The sequence below is a fragment of the Amblyomma americanum genome, chromosome 1, assembly GCF_052857255.1.
Source record: "Amblyomma americanum isolate KBUSLIRL-KWMA chromosome 1, ASM5285725v1, whole genome shotgun sequence".
NCBI lineage: Eukaryota > Metazoa > Arthropoda > Arachnida > Ixodida > Ixodidae > Amblyomma > Amblyomma americanum.
The window spans coordinates 366,168,156-366,193,917 of NC_135497.1; the positions used below are offsets into that span (position 1 = coordinate 366,168,156).

Here is a 25,762-nt window from a genome sequence, read left to right on the forward strand (position 1 = left end):
CAGTCGGCACAGGCGAGGCAATGTGATTCAGGCGGTTTCTAGCAAGGACACCTGCTGATTTGATTAAAGAAGTACGAATCTAAAAAAAAAACCACATAAGAATCTTGAAGCTTTTGATCGGTGTCCTCCCCTTTCGAATCTCGTACTGCTTTTATATATTCCCGTTCCGTAATGCAAGCAGATTCAAAATTTCATTTTCATATACTTCCGAATAAGCTCTCTTTGGTCTCCGGTCCCTTGTTCCTTCCCGGAAATTCACTTAATATGCCTAAACACCGGAGCACGTACCAGCATAGTGCGAACGTGCCAGCATAGTGGTGTTAAAGTCGTGAAAAAATGCGAAACTATAACGAATGTATGGCGATGGGGTAGCTGATTTCTTTTCCTTTTTTAAACGAAGATCTGTGAATAGAACTGATTACGTGCTGGCGCTGTGCTGCTGGGTCGCTGTTTCAAACCTTCTATAATATGACGTTTAATGGGGCACACTGTTGCTCGCTTCTGTTTTAGTGTTCATTCTGTTTTTTTTTGTTTTCTCGCATGGGATCAGTTACCTTGCTGGCCTGCCTTGCAGACGACCAGGCACTACCCGTTATCTTTCTTTTAAGTATATTGCAGAGACCTATCGTTCCCCTTAAACAGCTTCGCGGAATGCTCGCGCGGTGAGCGCGGGTAAAAAAACGCCGATGATGCTGGTGTACTTTTGATTAATTCAGTTTAGAAGAGAAACAAGTGATTGACTTAAGGCAGCTTGTCTCAGAGTGGTTGACGATATGGTACCCAGAGTTTAGTTCAGGTGTATGAGTATTTAGGCGGTGTTTTGTTTCTTTCCGGGGTGGGTGGGCTCGGAATAAGATTTCGCTGTAGCGAAATCCGAGCGGAGAGCCGTGGTGCTCTTGACAGAGAGAGCGGTTCACGCTGCCCACTCTAGGCTAGTCGTTTTAACCCGTGTTATTTGTATAGTCGGCACAGTGTTGGAAGACATAATCTAGCCCTCTCTTGCAAAATGCCGCGGGATCACCGAGTCATCGGAGAATTCCCAGGATTTTGAAACCATTACCATCGCGACCTCGAGGTAAGGGGCGGAAACGGGGGAGAGTCTTGACCTCCCTGGAACATCAACATCATCATTATTAATTGTTAGCTGCAGGTATTTCTGTTTTATTGCATAATAACCGTCTTCGGTTGTTGGGTAATGTACAATATTTAATAAGTATTCTGGCAACTTTCAGTTTGGTAGCGGTATATCAGACCTCCCCGGGCTCAAAAAGATACACTATTAGCATTATCATCATCATCGCCATCATCTCGAGGGTCAGCGGCATGTGTCCTGCATGATATTTGCAGTATGTCATACATAATAACTGGCGCGTTTACCTGTTGGACAATCCGAATGCCATTAATGTGGACCGGGTTGTGGGAACTCTTTGTAATGCGTCATGCGCGCAAGTGTAGTAATGTGGGATCCATATGAATTTTAAAATTGGGGTGGGAGGAAGTGGGTGGGGCCTGGTTTGACGTGAAATTACATCGCTGACACGTGACTAGGCGTGACGTCGTAGTACATCGTCGTCACGTGAGTAGGTATGACGTCACATTACATCGTTGTCACGATATTGGTACGACGTCACACTCATATGATGTCGTCACTAATAATACTAATCAGTCTTAGCTTTACATAGTTGCAAGAATTTGCAATAATTATGTGACGCCATCGTCGTCGCTTGACTCGTCGGCTTGTGACGACACATCGGGCCGTTTCTTGCGGACACTTTTTCGCAGATATGACCTTAAAAGTTGGCCATCTAATGCTTTCGAATTAAGAAAATAATCCGATCGCTTATAGATACACATAAATACAATGCGCCTCTGTTGGTGTACTGCAGTCGCCGATAGTTAAGTGTTTTCGAAAAGAGCATACAGAGGACTGAAAAGAGCGTTTGCTGGGTGAAAAATTTATTATCTACATTAAGTCCTCTCGCTATGCCGGACAGAGCTAGAAAATCGAAATATACTGATATGAGTCTGCGTAGCCATCGCATTGGAAAGTACATCGACGACCAGTTTATTTACATTCGCTAACAAATCTCAAGTCTAAAAAGAGTATTGTGAATACCTTCCCCCGCCTCCCAATTTCTGGTAAATGGTGTAGAAGGACTGTGGTTGTCAGTTGCCACTTCGTCACTGAATGAGCGAGATGCATTCAATACGAACAAGTATATTTATAGTATATTAGTATATGTATAAACGAAGCAGGTTGCCGAATATTGATACCGGTAAAGTACTCACCGAGGTACTGGTAGTAGTCGGGTATGGTAAACCCCTGCCCGCAGGCCATAAACTCTACAAGGGTTCATCCCAGATTATAAACTTCTCCTACTGCGTGCACGTCAATAGTGTCTATACGCATCTTATTAAATATTACCACCATCATTTTGGCCTTCCTCTCACACAGGATTCTCATAATTGTTTTTAACGGAAATACTTAATCGCTTTTTGCTTTTTGGTAGTTTTCCGAGGTCGAGCAGCCGACTTCAACCTTAATTTTTGAGGTATAGGTAAGGTTGAGTAAGGTCGGCAGTTGCCTCCGGAAAAATGAGGTGAGGATGTCTCAGGAGACCTCAACATCAATTGATGAGATTGAGGTTGAGCGAGGTCAGCAAATGTTTTTTGAGGTCGAGGTGAGGTGCAGATTTTTGAGGTCAAATGCCCACCTCTGGTGTGTACACGTGTATTTGTGTCTGCGTGGGTGCGGATGTCCGTACCTTTCTGGAATACGCCACAAATTTGACCATCCCATTTCTTCCCCTCCGTATTATGCTACTTCGTTAGCTCGTTCAAGTTGAAAGAGGTGAAAACGTCTTCACACTTGCCACTTCTTGGTCCGCTCGCCAGTTGCGCATCAGAAAGAGCAAATCCCACCAGTGCTTGCGAATTTCAGCGTAAAACCTATTGTAAAGGTCCTTTGAGTTAGGTCCAGAGGCAATCAGTGGCAGCAGGTACATGCACATGAGCATGAAGAACAGTGGTACGGTGATCCTGTGAATGAGAAGAAAGAGCCTTGCATAACATAAAGCGACTGCTTGACATTTTGGAATGCGAAGCTCAGTGGACCGCATCAAACTGTGTGGCGTCTTCTAGGCTTTTGAAAGTTTCTAAAGTAATTACATTTTTGCAGTGTTCTAGCAGATAGAAGCTAAGGAACTTGACATCAGCATCACGTTGGAATAGTTGATGCGAGGTCAAGTTGAGAGAAATGCCCGACGACAGAGCGCAAAAAAAATCAGCATTTCTACTGTGTCAATGTCTTCGCATGTGCCATCTCCATAAGAATAGAAACATTTAGGATAGGGTGACCCTGTAAGTTATGGGCATAGGTAAATAGCCGGGTGCCAGTCCGCAGGCGTGGGACAATAGCGCCCTTCTCTCCGGTCATTGTCCTGCTGCTGCGCTCTGGCGCCCCATCTATTCCCCTATGCCAGTAACCGTTAGGGTCACCCTATATTATAAAACTCCCTAATTACGGCGTGACATACAGGGATCTAGGTCGCAATGCCACATGCGCTTTGAAGGACGCTGCAGTGGAGGACTCCGGAATAATTTCGGCCATTCAGGGTTCTTTAGAGCGCGCTAACATCGCACAGTACACGCGTGCCTTGTCTTTCGCTCCATCGAAACGCGGCCACCGCGATAGGGATCGAAACGACGTCCTTGGGCTCAGTAGTCGAGCGCCCTAATCACTGAAGCACTTCAGCGGGTCTAAAACAATTAATACACTTTTAGAGAGCAAACCTGAGACAGCGCTGTTGTTGGTCGCCCGCCGTGCTGTCCGGTGCATTGTTCAGTGAACAATATTCGAATTGCTTTCTTGAATCGAATAATGAACTTTTGGAGTGGCGCTAGCACACGAGAATTTTATTTAAAAAGTTTGAGAATATTAGGCAACAGTTATGTTGCGCAAGTTCTGAAAAGGTAGCATTTTTCTCAATTTTTGGGCGTACAGTCTGGGCGAGATGGTCTACTGCTGGTAGGACTTCAGTGCGGAATGGGCGTGCTGACGCAAAATGCGCTCTTTGTTGTGCTTATTGTCACGCATTGAAGAAGCTTGTAAAGCCTGGCGTGAAGAAAACTGCATCTTTCCGGTGAACTGATAGGTACGGCGGCTGGGCGTGCTTAGGTGCGTTATGTCAACGGCTCAAATACGGTGAGCGTCGACATGCGGGATAAGCAGAATACATGCTTCTGACGCGAACGTTTCAAATTTGATGCGATTTGTTCTCAGTACCAAAAAAAATTCATTGATGATGCTGCAAAAAGAACTATGATATGTTCGGACTCTTTTGTGGCTGTACTGCTTGATTATTAATATATTTACGGGTATCGATCACGTTTGAGATTGAGTAGCCTGTTCCATCTAATGCGATTGGAGGGCGTTGTAGAAGTCTTTTTGCATCCTCTAAATCTTTCATTTTTAGAGCGCGACGACCTTACAAAAATTTCTTTAGACCGTCTTTGGACTGTCCATATACTATCGTCTATAAAGTCTACAGACTTTCTAGAGACAAATCTTGTAGGATATTCTATAAGCAGTACAAATCCTAGAGACAGTCTATAAGCAATCTATAGATACCCTTTTAGTACACTTTTTCTGCAGACAGTCTAAAGACTAATGATAGACAAAATGAAATATCTACAGGAAGGAGTTAGAGTCTCTGAGAAGTCCATAGACAGTCTATAGACTATTTTTGTGAGTGCCGTGGTGGCTCAGCGGTTAGCGCGCTGTTCAATAAACTCGAGGATGCGGGATAAGATCCCGGCCGCGCAGGCCGCGTCTCGGTGGTTGTGAAAAGCTTGAGACGCTTGTGTGCTGTGCGATGTCAGTACGTGTAAAAGAACTCCAGGTTGTGAAAAATAACCTAGAGCCTACCACTACGGGGCCTCTTTCTCTCTTCTTTCTTTCACATCCACATTCATCCCTTTCCTGTACGTGCTATTCAGAGATCCACCGAGAGTGAACGCGTTAACTCGCCTTACAGTTCCACAGGACCAATTATTTATATTCTTCGAAAGTCATCAAAAATGAGAAAAGTTTATGGGGCCAAATTAGGCACTCAGTCAGGGCTATTAACACGGCACTCGTATCTTTGGCCATAAAATGTCTGGTGAACAAAGAAGCGCGAATGTCAGTTCTTTCATCAAGCAGCCGGGACCGCTTCGCCTGAAGTTCGTGACGACACGATAGAAAATTTTCCTCCAGCTCTCATAAAGTCTATAGATCAGCCCCCAACAATAGAAGCTCAGTTTCTCAACTCGGACAGCATTTATAGAGGAAGGCATACAAGCCGAGTCGAACTGCTTTAATGCCCGGCTGCAAAGCTGGCGTCCGCTTCTATCCACTTGCCGCGTTTGCCTCGAGACGTGTTATCTCTTCACCTCCAGCGCCAGGCATCAAACTTCAACACTCTCCGAGCCCCGAGAAGAGTGTTTCTTCTTCTAGCGCATATAATCGTTTAATCGACCTAACCACCTCTAATCACAAGAATAAGCGCAATCTTAACGAACACACTATCCTACTCTTTCCCTTGTCCTATCAGATGCCCTCACTTTTCTAACACCGCGATTCCGAAATAGTCTAGGCACACTGTTATTTTCTGCAATGGTTACGTCTTCGGTCTTGAACTCGCGATGCCTAGCCTGCACTTTCTTATACAAATCTTTGAGCTCCTTCCAGTTCTTCACCGCTTGTGTGGTGTTAGATGCGGGCCCCTGGTTCGCCTGTGCCGTCTCTCGCCAAGGTCGGTGTCCCTGGGTTCCGGATCGGGAGACTGCTGTAGTTGGGTGACAAAGAGATGAGAGGGTCTTCGAGGTGAAGAAGAGACTGAAGGGTTTATTTACATTTATACATAGATTGAAAGAGTGAATCGGGAGCTGGCTGATCACACGCCAGATCGATGCTTAAATAGGGTCCGCTGTCCCCAGGTCCCTAGTTGGGGAATCTAGTTCATTAAAAATGCGTCGAATCACTGTGTTGTAGATCACGTGTCCAGTCTTCCGGGTCCGCCTTCCAGGACGCCTTCAGCCACACACTCTTGCCACTTCTGGCAGATTATGGTCCGCGCTGTCCATGCTTCAGTGATGAATAGCCCGAAGGGGGTCCCATGGCAGCATCGAAGGTCAGTCACCTGCACTTCACAGCGGTAGCGTGGGGACGAAAGGTTGCCACCGCAGTTTGCAGAAGCTTTCACGTGGAGCGTGGAATTGAAAGGTTGCCATTGCAGTTTGCAGAAGGTTCCACGTATAAGGAAAAGCACAGTCTAAGACGAAGTTGTTTTCGAAGCACCAGGATTCCGGCGACGTTGGCTTAGTCAAACCCGGCCGCATTTGCCACGGCTCATTTGCAGTCCCGCCGCTCGCCGGCTCCCCCGTCGTCCCCTCCGGGAGAAACATGTCCCGGGTGGGTCCGGCGTTGAGAAAAAAAGACAGGTTCACCAAAGCCGTTCTCAGACAGCGGAGGGCCGTTTCACCCCGTAAACAGCAGGGGGGGGGGGGAGGACCCTTGTAGACGCCACCACCTGCACTCGTGGCGCTGCAACAACATCGACGGCCCTTTGAAGCCTCTGTAGATTGATGATTCCCAGTGGCTTGAATATTCTTGGCATGTTGGCGTCTCCAAACGTAACAGCTGCTCCGCGGCCAGGACAATCTCGATCGGCCAGTGGTCACAATCACTGGTCGAGGAGAGATGACTTGAGTTGTAGCGTGGGAGGCCCTTCTTCATCTTGTCTGCAAGCACAGAGTAGAGTCCTAAACCTCGGACAACGGAGGCATTAGTCGAAATCAGCCACTCAACTTGGCGCCACTCCCCAGGCAGTGCACGATATTCACCCGAGAGCCGCCAGGCTGTTATGCAATACTACTGCATTGTCAATGTAAACGTAAGCACAAAATTTTGTAGCTGACAGCAATAATCTCGGCTACTAAGAACAGCTTCCATGTCTGCCAAATTCGCTGCCAAAGCCTGATTCGCCGAACACGGCTTGAAGAGAGGTGGCAAATTCGGAAGCAAAAAAAAGGATAATATGACACCACGCCAAAACAAAGCTAACTAGTACCCAAAAAATACGAAAAGGCACCGAATTGCCACCGAACGGATACCTCAATTATGGGAATAACCTGCTCAATCCGTCGGCATTTCCATGACATTTGCCCCTTTTGTATCGCACAGAAAAGTTATATTGCTGGAGGGCTAGACTCCATCGTAGCAAGCGGCCATTCTTGGGCGACATTTGATGCAGCCATGTAAGCGGACAATGATCTGTCTCGAAAGTAAATTTCGCACCGTAAACATAACAGGCTAGCTTCTGTGCGGCCCAAACCAGACAAGCGCATTCCTTTTCCGAAGCGCTGTAGGCTTCTTCCCTTACGGTTAACTTCCTGCTGGCATAAAGGATAGGGTGCTCCTCATTGTCGTCTCCGACTTGGCTTAATACGACCCCCATACCCCGGTCGCTGGTGTCACACTGGACCACGAATTCCTTGCTGTAGTCCGGCGCGCGTAACACGGGCCGCGAAACCAGCACGCTCTTCAAGCTCTGAAACGAAATTTCTTTTGCTGCGTCCCAGATAACGCTATTCGGCTTTTCTTTGCGAAGCGCATCGGTCAAAGGACTTGCTAGCTGTGAATAGTTGGGTATGTACCTTTGGTAGTATCCCACAAGACCGAGAAATGACCGTACATCCGTCTTAGTTCGGGGCTGCGGGAATTCAGCTATAGGGGCTATCCTGAGGTCTGACGGCCTCCTCGTCCCTCTACCGACAACATGACCAAGATAGGTGACATGTGAGCAGCCAAAACTACATTTTTCGGCCTTAATGGTTAGCCCAGCGTCCCTCAAACTCGTCAGTACCCTCCTGAGATGGGAAACATGGTCTTCCCAGAGTTAGAAAAAATGGCCACATCGTCAAGGTAAGGCAGCGCGAAATCCTGCATGTCCTTGAGGATGATGTCGATTAGCTTTGAAAATCTAAAAGGTGCATTCTTTAGCCCAAAACTGAGCACCAAAGGTCGGAATACCCCCATGGGAGAAATAAATGCTGCATACCGACTCGCGATTTCCGAGAGGGGGACTTGCCAGTACCCTCTCACTAGGTCAAGGGTGGAGATGTACTGTGCCGCGCTAACTGTCTCGATCCTTTCTTCGATGTTCGGTATTGGGTACAGCTGGTCCTTCGTTATGGTATTCAGCTTCCTGTAGTCCACGCAAGGTCACGGATCTTTGCCTGGTGCCTCCACGAGTATCAGCGGGGAGGTGTAGTCGCTCTCTGCTGGCTCTATCACGCCAAGTTCCAGCATGTGCTTTATCTCCACCTCAATTATTTCTTTCTGCCGTGGAGAAACTCTGTAGGCTTTCGATCTTACTGGATCGGTCGAAGTTAGCTCTATCTCATGCGTGATGAGATTTGTCTTCCCCGGCCGGTCGCTAAAACTCTCCCGGAATTCGCACAGCAGTTGCCTCAATTCTTGGAGTTGCTTTGGTTCTAGATCCATGGTGCTCGCGGATCGGGGCACGATTTCCTCTATGCTGTAGGTAGCATTTTCTTTCATGCTGCCTTTCCACTCAGTGTTTTCGGTTAGTAGCTCTTCGGGGATATTTACTGCCATGTTTACAACCCCGCTCCTTTCTACATAGGGCTTCATTAAATTGCAGTGATAGATCTTTATCTGCTGCCCTCTTTCTGGCATTTTCAAAGTGTAGTTGGTTTCTGAAATCTGATCCAAAACTTCCACTGGCTTTTTCCAAAGAAGCTTGACACCTCGAGCCTAATAATCAACTGTTCGAGTTGAACTCGTAAAGACGCGACTGCGCATCGCAATCCTTACTTCTTCCCGTACTGGCGAGATACTTCTCTTACACTCAATGAGTCAGTCATGCGCCTCGTCACCATCACTTGTACAGAAAGCTGCTACAGCTGTTCTCCGCAGAATTCTGCAGCCTCACTTCGTTCGCTTGCTCTTTGAATACCAAAATCGGCTAGCTAACCCAGCGCCGCTAAACACAGGTACTCAAATGGGCACAAATTCACGTACTTTCATTGCCTCTGCAATGCGTTAGCTACACTGTCGCGAATGAGACAAACGTTTGGTATCTAACTATGGCCCCCAACAAAACTTATCGTCCGGTATTTGCTAAAGATACAAAGCGAAACGTGTGCTCAAAATTCAAACACAAAGAAATTTGCTTACTCGGAACGGTTCTACATAAGCAAACAGCTCATCATCAACTCGGGAAATGTCTTCGCTGAACACCTGTGAGTGCCTTTATCACTAGGTAGCATCTCAAATTGACACACGTCCTTTCTAACTTAATGGCACAATCAAGTTTATTTAAGTTTTACGAAAGCAGTAACACTTGATCAAATCCAAATTTTTAACTTAAAACAAAGTAGCATTTCCTTCCTCGTTTTTACACGCACACACAAAAAAGAGGAATAAAAAAACAGCTACTTCGAATTGCTATGCGGGGTCAAACATGGCTCACCACCCAAGCGTCGAAAGGATTAGTCCTTCAGCCGCGCCCGCCGGGGTCGCGCTCCGACTGATTGTACGACTGTCAACTCGTGACAAAGGGCAACTGAAAGAAGACATTCCTGATCGTTACTGTCATCTCCACAGCACCTCGACGCGCTCAGAAGGCCCCGGTAGCCCATGCAGTGCCGATAACCGATTCCGGGCGACGGACAGCGACCGGAGCGAGAAGCTGCTCTCTGTTCTCGCCCCAAGCAAGCCCGCCTACCCTTTCGCCCTGCGAGCTTCCTCGAATACAGTGCGGAAAGTGCAGGACCCATCCTTGTCAATTGTGGGCGCCGAACACGCCTGCATGCGTGGTCTCTATTGCTCGACCCCCGAGCTCGCATGCGCCGGGTGTACCGCAACCTAGCGCCCTCTGATCTTTCCTGCCACTTTGCCTTTTTCTTTACCGCCTTTCTGTCAGGTCGGGGTTGTCTGGGTCTTAATGCTGGCCGATGCCCTTCCAAGAACCTCGCTCCTGTTCTGCTTGGTAGACGCGTTTTTCTCTTTCTGTTACTGCGGTCACCTTCAGAAACATCTGCGCGTGCCGCCTGACCAGTAACTTTAGCTGCAAAATTACAAGGTCCCATGCGGGAAGTCTTTTCTTCCGCTTCTGCCGCACTTTTATCTGTGCTAACGTTAGCACCTGTCTGCGCCCCTGCATTTAGGGCTTGATATTTCAACCGTTTTTTCTTGGTCGGTGCCCTCTTCCTGTTTTTACACTTAGACACTTCCGTTTGTGTCTCCTGATCACAACTAGCTTGATCTAGTTTTACAGAGGCACCTCGGAGACATTCATCCAATTGCAAACTGGCCGCTTTGCCTTCGCAGGTCAGTGTCAGCTCCACACCGCTGACAGACGGACCTTCTGCTGCCCCCGAGTTGGGCAGTTCGCTTTCCTGAAGGCAGTCCTCCACCGCCCGCTTATCGGCCTGAGCGCTTACCCCTGAAACGCCCTGCTCGCCTGCAATGGAGCTATCCTCCTCTGTCTCCCCGTGGCTTTCGATACAGCGTTTCAACATTACAGGTCCGCAATCTTCATGCAGGTTATGCGATGTTTCACAGTACTGTTTTACGTCGTCACGTCTGTCCAACTGGAACGATCTGGCCTGACTCACTCTCTCTGGAGTCTTGCCTCTCGAGATCTCATCATCCAGTTTCTTTATTTCATGCACAAGCTAAAACCTTCTGAGATCCCGTTCCTCTCGCTCGGCCGCTAGCCATTGGCGCTCATTTTCCTCTTTCTTTCGGTCATTTTCCTATTGCTCTCGCTCATCTTCCTTTCTCTTTCGCTCTGCATTGAGGAGTACCCATGTATCAATAATTATTCCTTCCTCGGCGGTTTCCAAGAGCAATTTGCAAATGTCCGAGTTTTTTATCTTAACCCCTACGTCTACACCCAACTCTTCGCACAATGACAGCAAATCTGTCCTTGGCAACTTCATTAGATCCATGTTTACTGCTCCGAGCCTTGAACTTTGCTGCACAGCTGTTGACGTGAGCTACACACACTTGTCTCACTGAACAACTTCCTTCGATTCCCAGCAGTTCAAAGTATTAACCCAAACATTTGAAGCCTGGCGAATCTCAAGCAAAGTTCAAGCACTCACCCACAGAAGCAACACCACGCCGCATGGTCGATCCAACCGCTGCCAAACAGTTGTTAGATGCGGGTCCCTGGTTCGCCTGTGCCGTCTCTCGCCAAGGTCGGTGTCCCTGGGTTCCGGATCGGGAGACTGCTGTAGTGGGGGTGACGAAGAGATGAGAGGGTCTTCGAGGTGAAGAAGAGACTGAAGGGTTTATTTACATTTATACATAGATTGAAAGAGTGAATCGGGAGCTGGCTGATCACACGCCAGATCGGTGCTTAAATAGGGTCCGCTGTCCCCAGGTCCCTAGTTGGGGACTCTAGTTCATTAAAAATGCGTCGAATCACTCTGTTGTAGATCACGTGTCCAGTCTTCCGGGTCCGCCTTCCAGGACGCCCCCAGCCACACACTCTTGCCACTTCTGGCAGATTATGGTCCACGCTGTCAGGCTTCAGTGATGAATAGCCCGAAGGGGGTCCCATGGCAGCGTCGAAGGTCAGTCACCTGCACTTCACAGCGGTAGCGTGGGGACGAAAGGTTGCCACCGCAGTTTGCAGAAGCTTTCACGTGGAGCGTGGGACCGAAAGGTTGCCATTGCAGTTTGCAGAAGGTTCCACGTATAAGGAAAAGCACAGTCTAAGAAGAAGTTGTTTTCGAAGTACGAGGATTCCGGCGACGTTGGCTTAGTCAAACCCGGCCGCATTTGCCACGGCTCATTTGCAGTCCCACCGTTCGCCGGCTCCCCCGTCGTCCCCTCCGGGAGAAACATGTCCCGGGTGGGTTCGGCGTTGAGAACAAAAGACAGGTTCACCAAAGCCGTTCTCAGACAGCGGAGGGCCGTTTCACCCCGTAAACAGCAAGGGGGGGGGGGGAGGACCCTTGTAGACGCCACCACTTGCAATCGTGGCGCTGCAACCACATCGAAGGCCCTTTGAAGCCTCTGTAGATTGATGATTCCCAGTGGCTTGAATATTCTTGGCATGTTGGCGTCTCCAAACGTAACAGTGGACATTCATCTTCAGTCGGTCCGTCTGATGGGACTCCTTGCATTTCATGTCCAGCCCCAAGTGCCTTTGAGGCTCTGAGACGCACTCGACTTGCTGGACTTGACAAGTGAGTTTGACGTAGGCAGCCTCTTTCTCCGTATGGTGTGATGAGAACTCTGTCTGTGCCTCTCTGCGCTCAAGCCTTCCGTTGCTTCTGCTCCTCTCTCGTCTCCACTTGGCAGCGATTTCTGCGTTCATGTGCGAGACGCTTCCTTTAAACCTTTTTCCTATAACGAGCATTGGCGTCTACCATAACGCCGTCCCCTTAGAGCAAGGTATCGAGCTCCTTTGTTCTCTTCATGAGTACGCGATGAGTTTCTGATATCTCGAAGAGCCGCTTCTTCTAACCGTAGAGAACTTATCTCAAGTTGAAGCAATGCATTATTTTCGCCGAGGCATTTCACCTGCCACTAAGGCCACTCTTCGGGAGCATGCTGTCGTTGCTGTGGCAGGGGCCGATATGAGTGAGTTGCTGACGGCCGACTTCATGAGAGTAGTTACTTGGCCCTTGAAGAAATCCACCTGTTTCTCAAGCGAGGACTCTCTTGCCTGCAGTTGGTAGCACCCTCTACGGCAGGCTACCAAGGCCACTTCGATCTGTCGCTGCTTGGGCAAGGTCCCCGTCGACTTTCTTGCACCTCGTCGATAGAGACAACGTTAGCCTTGCGCTTCTATTCGGTGCAGTTCTCTTCGAATCTGCAAGTAAGGTTGCACACTGGCAGTCGTATGCGTGCTTTCGCACTGCTAAAATGCACGTTACGACCGCCGTCTTTCGATCGCTGGCCCTTAGTTGTGCAGCTAAAACATCAGTCGCATTTTGTTAGGCGGTGTTTCTACTCCTGCAGGCCGGTGTCAAATGTGTAGTGCTATGTCGTGTGCAAATGACTGGAAGAAGCAATAGTCGCCCTGCTTGGACGCATCGCAAACACAGAATAGGCTTCGAAGGCTAGGAGCTCCGGCTCGAGTGTGCCTCGTCTCTACCTCTTCGTGCAGTCACGTTACGCGAGTCGTGCCATTCTTGTTAACCTCTCCTTTCAACGCGGTTAATATGTTCAGTGGTCTCGGCCTCTATGAGATTAGCTGCTAGAGGGACCTCCATGGTCTGTATCAACGCTAAGCGCTTGGACAAAAGAAGTGTGCGCCTGAGGCGTATCGACGTGGTAGCGGAGTAGCGCCAAGGTCATTGCGACACTATCTCCGTGCTCCACCACTGACACAATACTTGTATTCTGCCCCGTCCTAGTCCGTAAGAAAGGCATGAATTAAGCTCCTAATTAAGCAAGCGCAAGCTGTCGTTGCAACTCTTGAATAGATCACTTGTGTCTTTCAATTCGGGAAGAGGGTCAGCGTCCTAGGCGATGAGGTGGCAGGCTTCATCCCGTAGCCAGGTATGCAAAGTACGCTGGGATGAACGACGTCATGTCCTTTGCTGCTTACTAGCTTTCCTGTGGGCTCACCACGCTTGAGAGAGCTTCGACTGGCCTCACAACAACCATGAACATGTAGGGCACGGGCTGCTCCCAGAATGCTTACTGAATTGCCAACTGTATATGGCACATTTTATTAGAGCATTAGCTCTGGTTGGCTCGTTCTTCAATTTAGAGCCGTCGTCGTTGGAGTCCGCAGCGCCACCTATGGCTTGTCACCTATCACCTGCCTTGGTTTGCAGGTGGCTCGCCATAGCCTCCTTGTTCAATTGTAACCCTCCTCCTCCTTCCAGGGTAACTACACTCTCCGGATGGCACCCGCGGCAACCACCGACCATGGTTGCGCCTTACGCTCTCGCCAAACCCTCCTCCTTCAACAGTAAACACTTTCCGGAATGTTCCCGGACTCACCACCCTCGGGCTACGCCTTCCCACGCTCTCCGCATACGGTCCCTGTTCCATTGTAACCACCATCCAAGTGATTCCTATGGCAACGCACTCACCCATGCCAACAACAACGTATTCTACCTTTACTGCTACGACGCTAAACCCACGAACGGGTGCTTAACAGCGGTCGCTAGGAAACAAAACAGGTTTGTGAAGAAGACTTCGCTCTCACACCACGCCTAACGCTCAAACAATCGCATCACTCATTTGTAACCATCCTGAGATTTTTAAATGCCTTCGCACGAATGTGGATGCCCGCTTGCTTATCCCTTCCCAGATTCAGCTGAAACCTAAACCGGAAATACTTAAACTTCACCAGTATAGTTAGCGCAAAGATTTCACTCGTCCTGAGCCTCAAGCGATCACAGTGCTAACAAAAGCTGCCACAAAACGCTGTTGCAAATGTTGAAACGGCAATCCAAGTTCCACAAAATTCGTGTGCACACTGACATCCATGCATTGATTTGAGAAACAACTTACCTTACGTATCTTCTTATGATTGCAACCACCGTGACCACAGCTCGGTTGCGTTGCTGTCTGCTAAGCGTGTAGTACAGTAAAAATCCGCTGAAAGGAACAGAAAGCTACCATTTGTATATTAAATTAACACTTTTGAAAATAAATTAAAAGTCTAGAGCCGATTTAATGCGCTAGTGCTAAGTGCTGGAAGGAAACACAGCTTGGTAACATCCAATACCTACCCTACAAACTTAAAAATCCTTAAGAATTCCGAAATAACGAAGACTTTATTCACAACTTTCTGCACGTTGACGTAACAACTAAGTGAAGCTTACCTCAAGAAGAAGAAAGTGTCGACAGCTAAGTAACCTGCTGTAACAATCAACGTCTCCCAGCGCTCAAAATATTGCACGGCATTCAACATTCTTGCTGCAAAAGGAACACAAAAAGCTCTGTAAAAATGATTGCACTCAATCACAACGCAGTGTTTTTCCGTGAAAACAGCCCTCAGTACAGAACAACACTGAACAAAGCTATAAAACTGATGTACTAGTAAGCTAAGCGGTTTACTAAGCGTACTCCTTGTGCATCGATTTCCAAGTCTTCAACGTCCGGTTTTTCTTTTTTGGCTGCAATATTTTTAGGACAACTCTGACATTATCATTGGAAACGCAAAAAAGCTCATTTATTTTGAAGCCAAGGCGAATTAACTACGAAAATAAATGGTTGCCAGTGACTCACAGAAATTTTCGCTAATGGTTCCATAGGAGTGTCCGAGGCAAATCCAGAAAATGCTTAGGAAGCGGATGCCATGCATAAAGCGGAAAGAGTAATTGTCCGAGTTCTTGTCCTTGTTGATGCCCATGATCAGCCTTGAGTTTGACAAGGCCGAAAATGCCATGGCGCACTTGTACGGAATGGCTAGAAAAGAAAAAAAATGAATGAGCGACAGGAAGGAATTCGGAAGCGACAAACACTATGGATGGTTGAACTGGTCCAAGTGTGCAGGACCGCACTGCGTAATCGCAGCAAATAAGCAGGGTAGAGAGAAGGCATGAAGGCTGATCACTCCTGCATTATCTAAAAAGTTTCGCATAGTCAAGGATGCGTCTTTGTTGGAGCGGTAAAAACTTTAATGAAAAATTGAAATTCCCGTGTTGCTACTGCACCATCCCATTAAAATTGCGTTATCCGAGTCTTAAGATAGCATGAATGAGGCCAATTTCAAGAGCCTGAAGCTTCGTGCCATCGACAAAACGAGCGGTTTGAAGTCCCAAAGCGACTCAGCTTATCCGGGACGCTCGCCGTAGTGGAGGGCTCAGGATAATTTCGGCTACCTGGTGCTCGTTTACGTGCACTGACATCACCCAGCATTGCGGCTTCGAGCATTTTGCCGCAATCGATTTGCTTTCCTTCCGGCCGGGATCGAAGCTGCGTCTTACGGGGCAGCGGCTGATCACCGTAACCACTGAGCCACCGCACCGGCTTGCTCAAACGTGTGTGGTCGAGCCACAAATAAAGTTTGTAGGTTATCAATGCGACTGAAAGAAAACATTTTTGCTGTTCACTGAACCCAGGAAATGCGGCCGGGATGTCGGGCCTTCTCCCGGACTTAAAGTCAGCGGGATTGATTTTCATGCAATAGAAAAATGCGCAGAGAGTTAAGTGCTCTCGCGCAGCGGCCTGCAAAGTTGATCTGTTCGCCCTGCCGCGGGTTCGACTCCCAGTCATAGATATTTATTTGATTTCTTTTTTAACTTAACATGGCGTTCCTGTTGCTAGGCAATGTCACAATAATGTTTGACAAGATTCATGGTCGGTGTTGATGAGTGCATAAGTGATTTCGCACTATTATTCCTCCAGACAAAGCGGGCACTGGAATAATTTCTCGTAAACGGAATATTCGCTTTATTCGGATCGAGAGTTCATGCCATAAAATATATATCTTCATTAAAACTTGCGTCTGCCTGCGACGATATTCACAAAAAAGCCTACAACGTGCAGTCTACGTATCCGGGACATTTTTATATAGCAGGTCAGGGTTTTCATTTTGTTTCCGCCAAAGCTTGTTGCTACTGGCAAAGACCGTTCACCGCAGCTTACCCGCGATCGTCGCCAGGCCAGGACGCTTCTAACCTCCCTTGCAGTATGCGGACTAAATGGGCTATAGTGCATGCGAATGCTTCTTTTCCCACTCATCAGGATTTTACTTACCATTCTTGCGGTTCTTGTCCCACCTTTCCGTTAGCAGGTCCAAGCCTGTTGCAGCAACGATAACCATCGCAAGGATCGCCAAGTAAGCACTGCAAGTAAGTGTAGAAAAAATTCGTTGTTTTAAAAACTGTCACCTGACATCATCAGTGAGCCATAATTGGTACCTGTGTAATATAAGACATATGTTCTTTTTTATTTGTGCTGTTATTTCACAGCGACAGGAAGCTCCAATTTTATTGCGACTCTGTAAAGACACATTTCCAGTTTTATTTGAACCAAATTTTTGCTCCTAAATGAAGAACACTTTTCTGGAAGTGGGAGTTTTTTTCCTTGAAACAGATCAGGAAAGCCTCGAAAAAACTGCGTGAGAAATTAAAGTTTTTGTGTGTAAAGTAGTACAATATATAAGACAGAACAAATGTTTTTAAGAAACCTGCAAATTGTGTGATTATTTCTTCACAAGATATCACCATGACTTTTGGATAATAGACGTCAAGAAGAAAACTAGCTAGAAACAGAAAAAGACTGTGCTTGACAAATTTAATTGTAATAAATAAATGAATGCTCATACTTTTCGCCCCCTCGAGTTGCTGAGGACTGTACGTGTCTGCATGTGTGTGCCTGTATGCTTGTGTACTTACATGATCCCCGCTTGAGTGCCGCTTATTCCATCGTCCACACTTGTCACACAGTTGTCGACAACAATCTTTGCTCTGTTCCCCGCCACTACGAACACAAGATAAAATTATTTGTTGATTAACTCGTCTGTCTCTGTGACTTTAACGTTGATGACGAGCATATGATACTTGCTAAATCAGAAGGTGAGGTATATACTGATGATTACTGATGTTTGTGGAAATCATCTATCGTAATGCACAAACACAGGGCGGTTGCTTACCTGTACTACACGTACAAGCTCAACCTAAACCGGCGTCAACACTTGCCGGGAGGTACGTTTATCCTCGTTCACGTGTTTTCTTGTTGCAAAAAACGAAGAAAGTAGCGCCAATCAAAGGTCATTGTGAACCAACTCTAGCAGAAATTAAGTTATCAGCACATTGCAAACTGTCCATCTCTCTTATTAGCAAAAACCTCCTTGTAGCACAAGATTTATAATTATAGCTTTTCCCCCTACACCGCCTTTTACATGTATTTGCGTAACGCCGGAACTAAAACGGGTTATTCTAAATGTTAATAACCAGTAAGATTGCTCAGCGCACTTTCCTTCCTAAAATGAACTTAATTAATAGTAGATGTATAATCCACCCATTGACCCATTTGTTCCGCAGGCTATGCAATACCCGAAAAACAGCACTAAAATGCCTTGGTAAAATACGGTTTGTGGAGTTGAACGTTCCGAAGCTCCCCGTGTTCTAGATGGGGCGTCATAGTGGAAGGCACCAGATCAATTTACAACGTCTGGGGTTCTCAGTGACATCGCCCAGCAAGCGGCCGTCTTTCGTGTCCTGCCTCCGTCGAAATTCGAACGTAGCAGCCTGGACTTCATCCTGCGACCGTATGGGCGCAACAGCTGAATGCGCAAAGCCACAGAGTCGCGGCGATTGTGCTCGGTGAACAGCGCAGAGCGAGAGAGAGAATAAACAGTTATTTGTAAAAAGGAGACCAGAACGGATTTTAGGTGCGGTCCCCAGTCCAAGACCCCAGTGGCTTCCATCGACGCTTTGGCAAATGCCACTAGCACCTCCTGGTCTTCCAGGGTGCCTCTGGCCAGCGATACCTCCCATTGCTTCAGCGCCACATTGTGCGGTTTTAAGTGGTTCGGTTTAGCTGACCATGTCGATGTAATGTGCGCGAATGAGAATATCGCAACACCAAGGACATGTATCGGCGTATAATGTTGGGTGAAGTAGGTGTAGGTGGTGAAGATATGTTTACATGCATCTTAGGTGATATGAGCCCGCCGGGGAAATATTTTTATTTGACGGTGGGAAGAGACGCCTATTTAGGCGTAAGGTCTCTAGGTTGGTTGTAAAATGGGTTGTTAGGGGTTGAGAATAGAGTCAGTATGCCCAGCTCTGTTGGTATGAACTCGAGCTAAGGCGTCCGCACTAAAATTGCCATCGAGACCTCCATGTCCTGGGACCTAGGTGATGGCATGATCATATTGTAGATGGCCGCCCAGAACGCGGTATATGCAAGGAAACAAAATGGAATGATATTTACTGAAAATCAAAATGTTAATTGCTGCACCCGACATTTCAAACAGCATGCTTTAGAGGGGCAGTCATGTGAAATAATGCAGCTGTGTTGTTCAATTTTAGAAAGCTTACGATACATACTAGTCTGGGCGATGTTCGTCAGGTCCTGCGCGCTGCACGAGCTGACGAAGCACAGGCCTAGGCGAAGACCGGGCAGCTTCTTGTCCACGAAGTAACTCCCAAATTTGCTTGCCTAAGAAAGCAATGATGAAGACAGTTAAGGTGAAGAGTTCAATCCCAATTGTTTCTGCAATGAAACAGAAATGTGGGTGCAGCGGGATACGCAATATGGATACTGCCGTTCCAGCTTTTTATTGACGCCTGATTATTTCAGCGTCGTAGTCTTGGTGTGAGCTTAGAACGAAAGGCGTCGGAAGAAGAAAACCAAAAGGCGAGGGTTAAATAGGAACCTTTCAAGGTTGATGGAAAGTGGGCCTTTTTAAAGCTGAAATGCAGACGCGTGGAGAAATAAAATTACCAAATATTTAATTAAAGAACAGCTGCAGGAAGCGATGAGCACATCGCAGGCTAGGTGGTACACAAGTAGTGCTTCTCTTTGTTGCTCATGCCGATGGGTGGTGTACTCACGCACTCGTCGCTGAGGCTAGTTTAAACTGAGAAGAAAAGGTTTATTCTTTATTTTTATGCGTCCACCTCGCTTTTACACTTAACCTTTAATTTCCCTGTCTTCGACATCTCCGATTGGCCCGCAGCGCTGGTGTGTTACATCGCACGGAAGGGCGATTGCTTCAGCGGATGCGCAAGACAAGGCTGCGTCGCAACCACCCTCACGGCCAACAATGCCCGACGGACGTCCGATTAAGATCCGTACGTCTAAAGCCAGATCCGGACATGTCCTTTCTGCCTTCTTCCATCACGGAGGAAATACTCAGCCATATTGTTTGGAAACATTCCCCGGACTTAGCGCAGCGCGCGACTTGCACACACGCCGTCGTAGCTACTGGCCAAATTGCCCGCAAAATACACGCGTGTGGAAACACAAGTCTCAGCGTCCAGCCTTCCTGGCATTCATTACCGAAACCAACCTGTACCTTTTCCTCTTACCAGTGCCAAAAGGAGAATTTTGGCAATAAAAAGAATGCGAGCCTCGAACAACGTGAACGATTGATTTTGCTCCACCATGTTTGTTTACATTATCGGATTCTTGCTAGACTTAACCTAGTACTACCTTTAACCGAAGAAAAAGTGCCTTCGAGTGATTACCAAAGTTAAATTATAATTTTAGACACTTTACAAGCACACTTTTGCATTTTATTTTTATTCCTGCTTGCAAAAGAAAATGCCAGCGTGAAAAAAAGGGCACGAATTAACCAATACTAGGCAAACCCTATCGCTAGGCGCGCAGAATTAAACAACAAATATGTGCGGTGTTAGAATGTTGATTTGTGCGTGAAAGGTCGCTTTTCTTTTTTCTTTTGCCTTCAGCAAGCGCTGTTCGCCGATAGTGTGGCTCTTGTGATCGACAAATGAGTGTCTCAAGCATCTGTATATGACACCTGTTTTCGGCAAAGAACGTTCGACAGCAAGAAAGATGCAGTTTGTCATTAGGCCTCGCTGTACTCTGAAGTAAGGCGGCGGAACCTGTCTTGTGAGTGAGTGGTTGCTGAAGGAAAGCAAACCTCTGGAAATGCGCACTGGTGCGGTCAAGTAATGCCGGTGCTTTAAAAAAAAGTATCTGGAGCGAAAGCTTTGGTGTATCGTGCAAGTAGACGCGGCTTGGCGTATGTAATCGTGAGCGCGTTCCGCTCACTGGGTAGGCAGCGCGCCCACCCTGGCACCCTGTCACGTGTCAGCTAAATGAATGGTTGATAGCGAGAGGTTGGTCACCTTATGAACGCTGCGGCCTATTGCTGCAGTGCCGCGTGTTTGCCACAACGTTGTCAGCGCTAAAGCATGCAGCACACATATTTATCTCACCACCGCCACGTACCTCAAAACGCTATTGAGGCGTCCACTGACCCAGGGAGAGGGTTATGCGCGCTTCCTTGCCTCGAAATTGTCGGCGTGTAGAACGTTCTCAACACCAACGCCAATGAACACAATGAACGCCGACTGCCTATAGAAACAGAGGCGAGCGCTTGGTTTCGGTGGCGGCGGTAGCTGAGTGACGTCATAGCTTTCACGTGGTTTCTCCTGGGTTCAAGGTAAAACTCGCGCACACGGCGAAGTAGCTACAGAGAGGAGTAGTAAAGTTATCGCTTTAAAAACTTGAAGTTGGAAAAAGTGTGGCTACGTCTTGGCTTTGTCATACGCCTTTAGAGCGAGCCTGCGCAGCATAACTCATCTGGAATGCGCGAAAAAAGTACAGAGGGAAGAACACTTGGCTGGAGAGTTCGAGCGGTGTTCTACGGAAGAAAGGAAGCGAACTTTCAGGACAGGTGCTGAATTTCAGAGAAAAGGTTGGCGTTCGAGTACAGCCGGACATGCAACTCCGTGCAGGAGTAAGCATTTCAGCCTTACGAAAGCAGCTGTGTAAAGTTTTACTTAATTTGCTCTGCAGCCCGCCGTTAGAGCGCTCTGGACAAACTTGCTCACGGACAGATCACTGTGACTGTGGGTGTGGTGACGTACATAATACGACGTATATGTGTATTATGTGCCGTTTTAGTCGCTTCGTAAGTAGCCCTCTGGTACAATGACTAATTCTTCATTGCACCTGTTGGTAATTATTTTTGTACTTGATGAAAATAGTGGCCTGCTCATGTTTTGTAGAGAAAAAAAGAGTGCAAAAACAGCTTAAATAACTTGTATACGCAGGCTTTTCTAAGATGCTGCGAGAAAGACGCGTAGATCCTTGTTCGGACGTCCGTCGGCTGAACTACCCATTGTTCAGGGTCCTGCATCGGATGATCCGACGGACGTCCGGTGGGTGTCTTCGGGCTGAAAACGAGATTTCCCATGGAGATTTGTTAGCAAGAAGCGGGCTAACCATCGGACCTTCGTAGGGTGTCCAAGGCAGCGTGGGGAGCGATTGCATGAATGGCTGTTAAAAAAGTTGAAAACATTAATCAAAGAACTAATAATAACCGAGACGTTAAAAGAATTGTAAGGCTTCGCTTCATTTACATTCCTGACAAGTTACGGCCCTCGGAGGAATGGTGTTAAGCAGTTGTGGACGTTGAGGTTCGAGGAAAAAACTGGCAGGCAAACGTCGCTACCTCCTCATTGTAAACGAACGTTACCCGTATCCCTTTTCATGTAGGTGGCGGCGAATGCTTTCTTTAATCCGCGCCGAAGCTGGTCCCTGCTTTTTTTCAAGAATGGAAAGGTCGTTGAGGAAGATGTGCTACCGATACATATTTCACTGACGCTGTGTGTTCCTTTGCACGAGTGTTTTTGTACGTTCCTGTCCGCCCATTACACTTCTTGCGGCATGGGAACGGAGTGATTAAACACTTCAGTAAAGAACAATGGCAAGCAGCGATGAACATGTCGCAGGCTAGGTGGCACATATGTAGCACTTCTCTTGGTGGCTGAAGGATGGGCTACTGACGCATGCCTTGCTAAGGTTTGTTTAAACTAAGAAAATGGCCCAGTTTTTATTTTTACGACATTCTCCTCGCCTTTACACTTGTTCTCTATTTTTCCTATGATTTAAACCAGGTTCTGTTCTGCGTAGTGCTTTATCATCCTAGCCAAAGCCTTCCGGCCATCGCCACAGGGCTACATAAGGTTAGGGGACCTTATGCTTCTTTGCTGCGGCAATCCGTTGGTAAACGCCGCTTCACTACAGATTGTTTGCAAAGCAGACATGAGGGTTTTCTTGGCCTTTCAGCCATCAGCTGCATATTCTTCAATGACCAGGATAAGAAAATCACCTTGATATTGATGAAGAACCAAGCAGCGCAGTGCGTCGTGCAAGGTGCAATTGTATGACAGGAACAGCTCGTATATCTGCGTCCACCCTAGTAAGGAAGCCACAGATCTCAGAATTCTCTCGTAGCATACCCCACTTTCGGCTGATATCAAAGCTGGGAATCGGAACCAACAAGCTCAGCTCCAGCCTATTGTCTTTTAAACGTCCATTGTTCGGCGCACAAGAAGAACAGGCGGCCAAGCCTGAAAAAGTGCCATGCAGCCACAAAATCCACCGTGCGCTTTTGCATCAGAATGAGAAAGGCTGCTTAATTTTTTTTTACAGTGGCGGTACTGCTTTTTTAGTGGCCAATAATTTCGCCTGGCAGCGCGTATAACGGTAAGGTCTCTTCTTTATTTTCTTGTGTTAATCACCTGGTTGTAATCCTCCTGTGTTTTACTGTACGAATGCCATTTCTTTAGGTTTCATTTATTGTTCGCCTTGGTTTCAGGCACTTCAGTTTCTTTCCGCGTAATGTTACCAAGTACGCTACGAAATGTGAGTTCAACAGCTGGAACAGGAAACACATTCTCCGCTCGACCAATCCTTAAAAGCCATTATTTATTTTTACGCAACATGACCTTCATATGGTAACTAGAACTCCCTATCCGTAAGTTCGCCAGCGTTTGAGTGCGTGCATGCATGGTATAGGCCACTCGGACCGCCATGCGACCCTATGCGTTGTGGAAGCTGAGAATGAAGCTTGCAGATCACATGAAGAGAGAAGAGCAACTTTTAGTCTCGTTTATTCGACAGTTGCCTCGAATAGAGAACTGAATCCAAAAAAGATGGTGCCGAAGGCTGTATCGAAGGCGAAGGTCAGAGCACAGAAGTGAACCGGAGTCATATTTGAAAGTACTTGAATGAGATCCAATGTAGTGAAAAGCAAGTTATGCAGGTTACGAAGGTGACTGGAAGTTACTGTTCTCACTACGGAGGCTCAGTGGCTATGACGCCGGGAGCATTTGATCAGAGGAGTTCACGCTACATATAAGTGGTAATTCTCAGTCCTTTACATATTCAAACATAAGACATGAAGCGCTTCTTTATGGCGAGAACTCTGAAATGACTTTACGGTGTGGACAGTTTTGGCAGGTGCCGGGATGGGTAGAAGCAAGGAGTCTCCTGCCCCTCTCCCCCCCTCCCGCCCCCAAAAGAAAAAAGATGCATAGAAACACCTAATGGCATTGTGTTAGCAATGGGATAGAATTAGGTGGTCTTGTTGCCTATACCGGAAGTGAGATCACTTCCGGTGTATAGAGGTCATTTTCCTCCCGCCAGTGCAAACTATCTGTCATTGTGACGTCACTTCTTTCAAGCTATTGGCCGAATTTTATGACCGACGACGCATATTTTTTCCTTGAGTCTTCTAAGGCTATGGCATTAACAATTTTTTAATGGCACTTGTGCGCTAATTCGCTCATCACTCTGCCTCGCCAATAGCTCGCAGCGCTGTGAGAGCCACTCACGCAGAGCCATCTGTAGAGGAGAGATGGTTTTGTTCAAACGCAGGAATGCGACGCCCCCCAGGTAGCAAGCGCAATCGAGCATGCCACAGACCTTGCCCACGACCGTGCGTGTCTTAAAATTGGGACTCTGGTTTTAATGCCGCCATTACCGCCAAAAACGCTGATATATGTTGCTCGGACAAAATATGCAGTACACATTTAAACTTCAGCGCAAGCACGTGTATGTCAACATAAATCGAAAATTATCGCCCCTGTGCATTCCTAAAAAAGCAGACAAAAAGAATTGCACCTGCACATCCTTCCTAATGGTTTTAGGCTACACAAGTGGCTCTTTCTTTAAAACCTCTGGGAGAAACAACCTTGCATTATAATATACGCTGTATTGCGCCTTCCTACGTTGACATTGCAATGCAAAGCATGAATAGGCAATATAATGCACGTAAATATATTCCGTCTCACTGAAACGCGGTTGAAAAGCTGCAGGGAGCATCACCTAAGAAGAGCTGAATTGTTGAACTTATTCGCATACAAAAGCGGTTCGTCAGCGTCTGTCATCGATTACCTGGCCAATCATGATGGCTCAGCGTACGATAACCAAGGCGCCGGCGAATTTGGAAATGTTCTCCACCGCATTGCTCCATATTTGCGGACACAGGCAGTACTTGCCGCAACTATGCGTACTAAGCGATTATGCCTTTCCTCTGCACCCTTGTTGTTACGTTGCCATCGATCAGTTGTATTCATCTGGTATAAGAAATGCGCCTTCTCTGGTTTTAGCATTATTTATCCCTCTTTCATAATCATGCTAGTATAAACAAGTTAATCTTTGCACCTGAGTCAATCGGCCACTGACGCCGCCGGATACCGCCGCTCAAAGTCAATACGTTTCTATGAAGGAATGAGCATAAAAGTAGAAAACAAAATACAGCAAGAAGCCGTCTAAAGCTCACCCTCCTGTGGGTGAAAGCAATAGCTGGCAGGATTTCCTCAAGGAAAGAGTCTTCGTCAGTGATTGACAACCGCATATTGCAGTACTGGCCGCGCACTTTCTCTGCGCCATCTTCGTCCCGCACCACGGTCTCAATGCACTCGTCGTAAGCACCCAGCTCGGCCGAAGTCGCCTGCAGGAACCCCGTCGGATACTTGGCCGTGGCGTCAAACACTGCGTGAATGTTATGACGAGAAAGAGAAAACTTATTACGCGTCCCGTGTACGGTTAGTTGCTTTAGGCGGGTGCTTGAGCGGACAGAGAACAAAATTTCAACCACAGAACATTCTACTATACCGAGAGAAGGCCGTTAAATTTGATCGGCACAGCTGTCGTTGGTCTATAGTTAGCACGAAATTGTGGCTGCGTTGCTGATCTCGGGAAAGAAGGAGAGGGGCATGTTTCGTCATGAGTTGGTCGCCGCAGATCTTCAGTGAAGGATGTCTATCCTTCATTATG

At 47.3% G+C, this 25,762-nt stretch overlaps 1 protein-coding gene across 1 annotated transcript in view; it reads right to left on the reverse strand.

Annotated features, from left to right (window-relative positions):
• Positions 1–25,762, reverse strand: part of LOC144121967 (nose resistant to fluoxetine protein 6-like) — a 47,330-nt gene that overhangs the window by 14,113 nt on the left and 7,455 nt on the right. Inside the window, exons 3-10 of the mRNA XM_077655435.1 lie at positions 25,266–25,551; positions 19,051–19,162; positions 17,392–17,476; positions 16,751–16,839; positions 15,278–15,457; positions 14,872–14,965; positions 14,558–14,644; positions 2,874–3,039 (exon numbers count right to left, since the gene is read on the reverse strand). Of these exons, the coding sequence (XP_077511561.1) occupies positions 2,874–3,039; positions 14,558–14,644; positions 14,872–14,965; positions 15,278–15,457; positions 16,751–16,839; positions 17,392–17,476; positions 19,051–19,162; positions 25,266–25,551 (1,099 nt within the window). The remainder of the gene's footprint in view (positions 1–2,873; positions 3,040–14,557; positions 14,645–14,871; positions 14,966–15,277; positions 15,458–16,750; positions 16,840–17,391; positions 17,477–19,050; positions 19,163–25,265; positions 25,552–25,762) is intronic.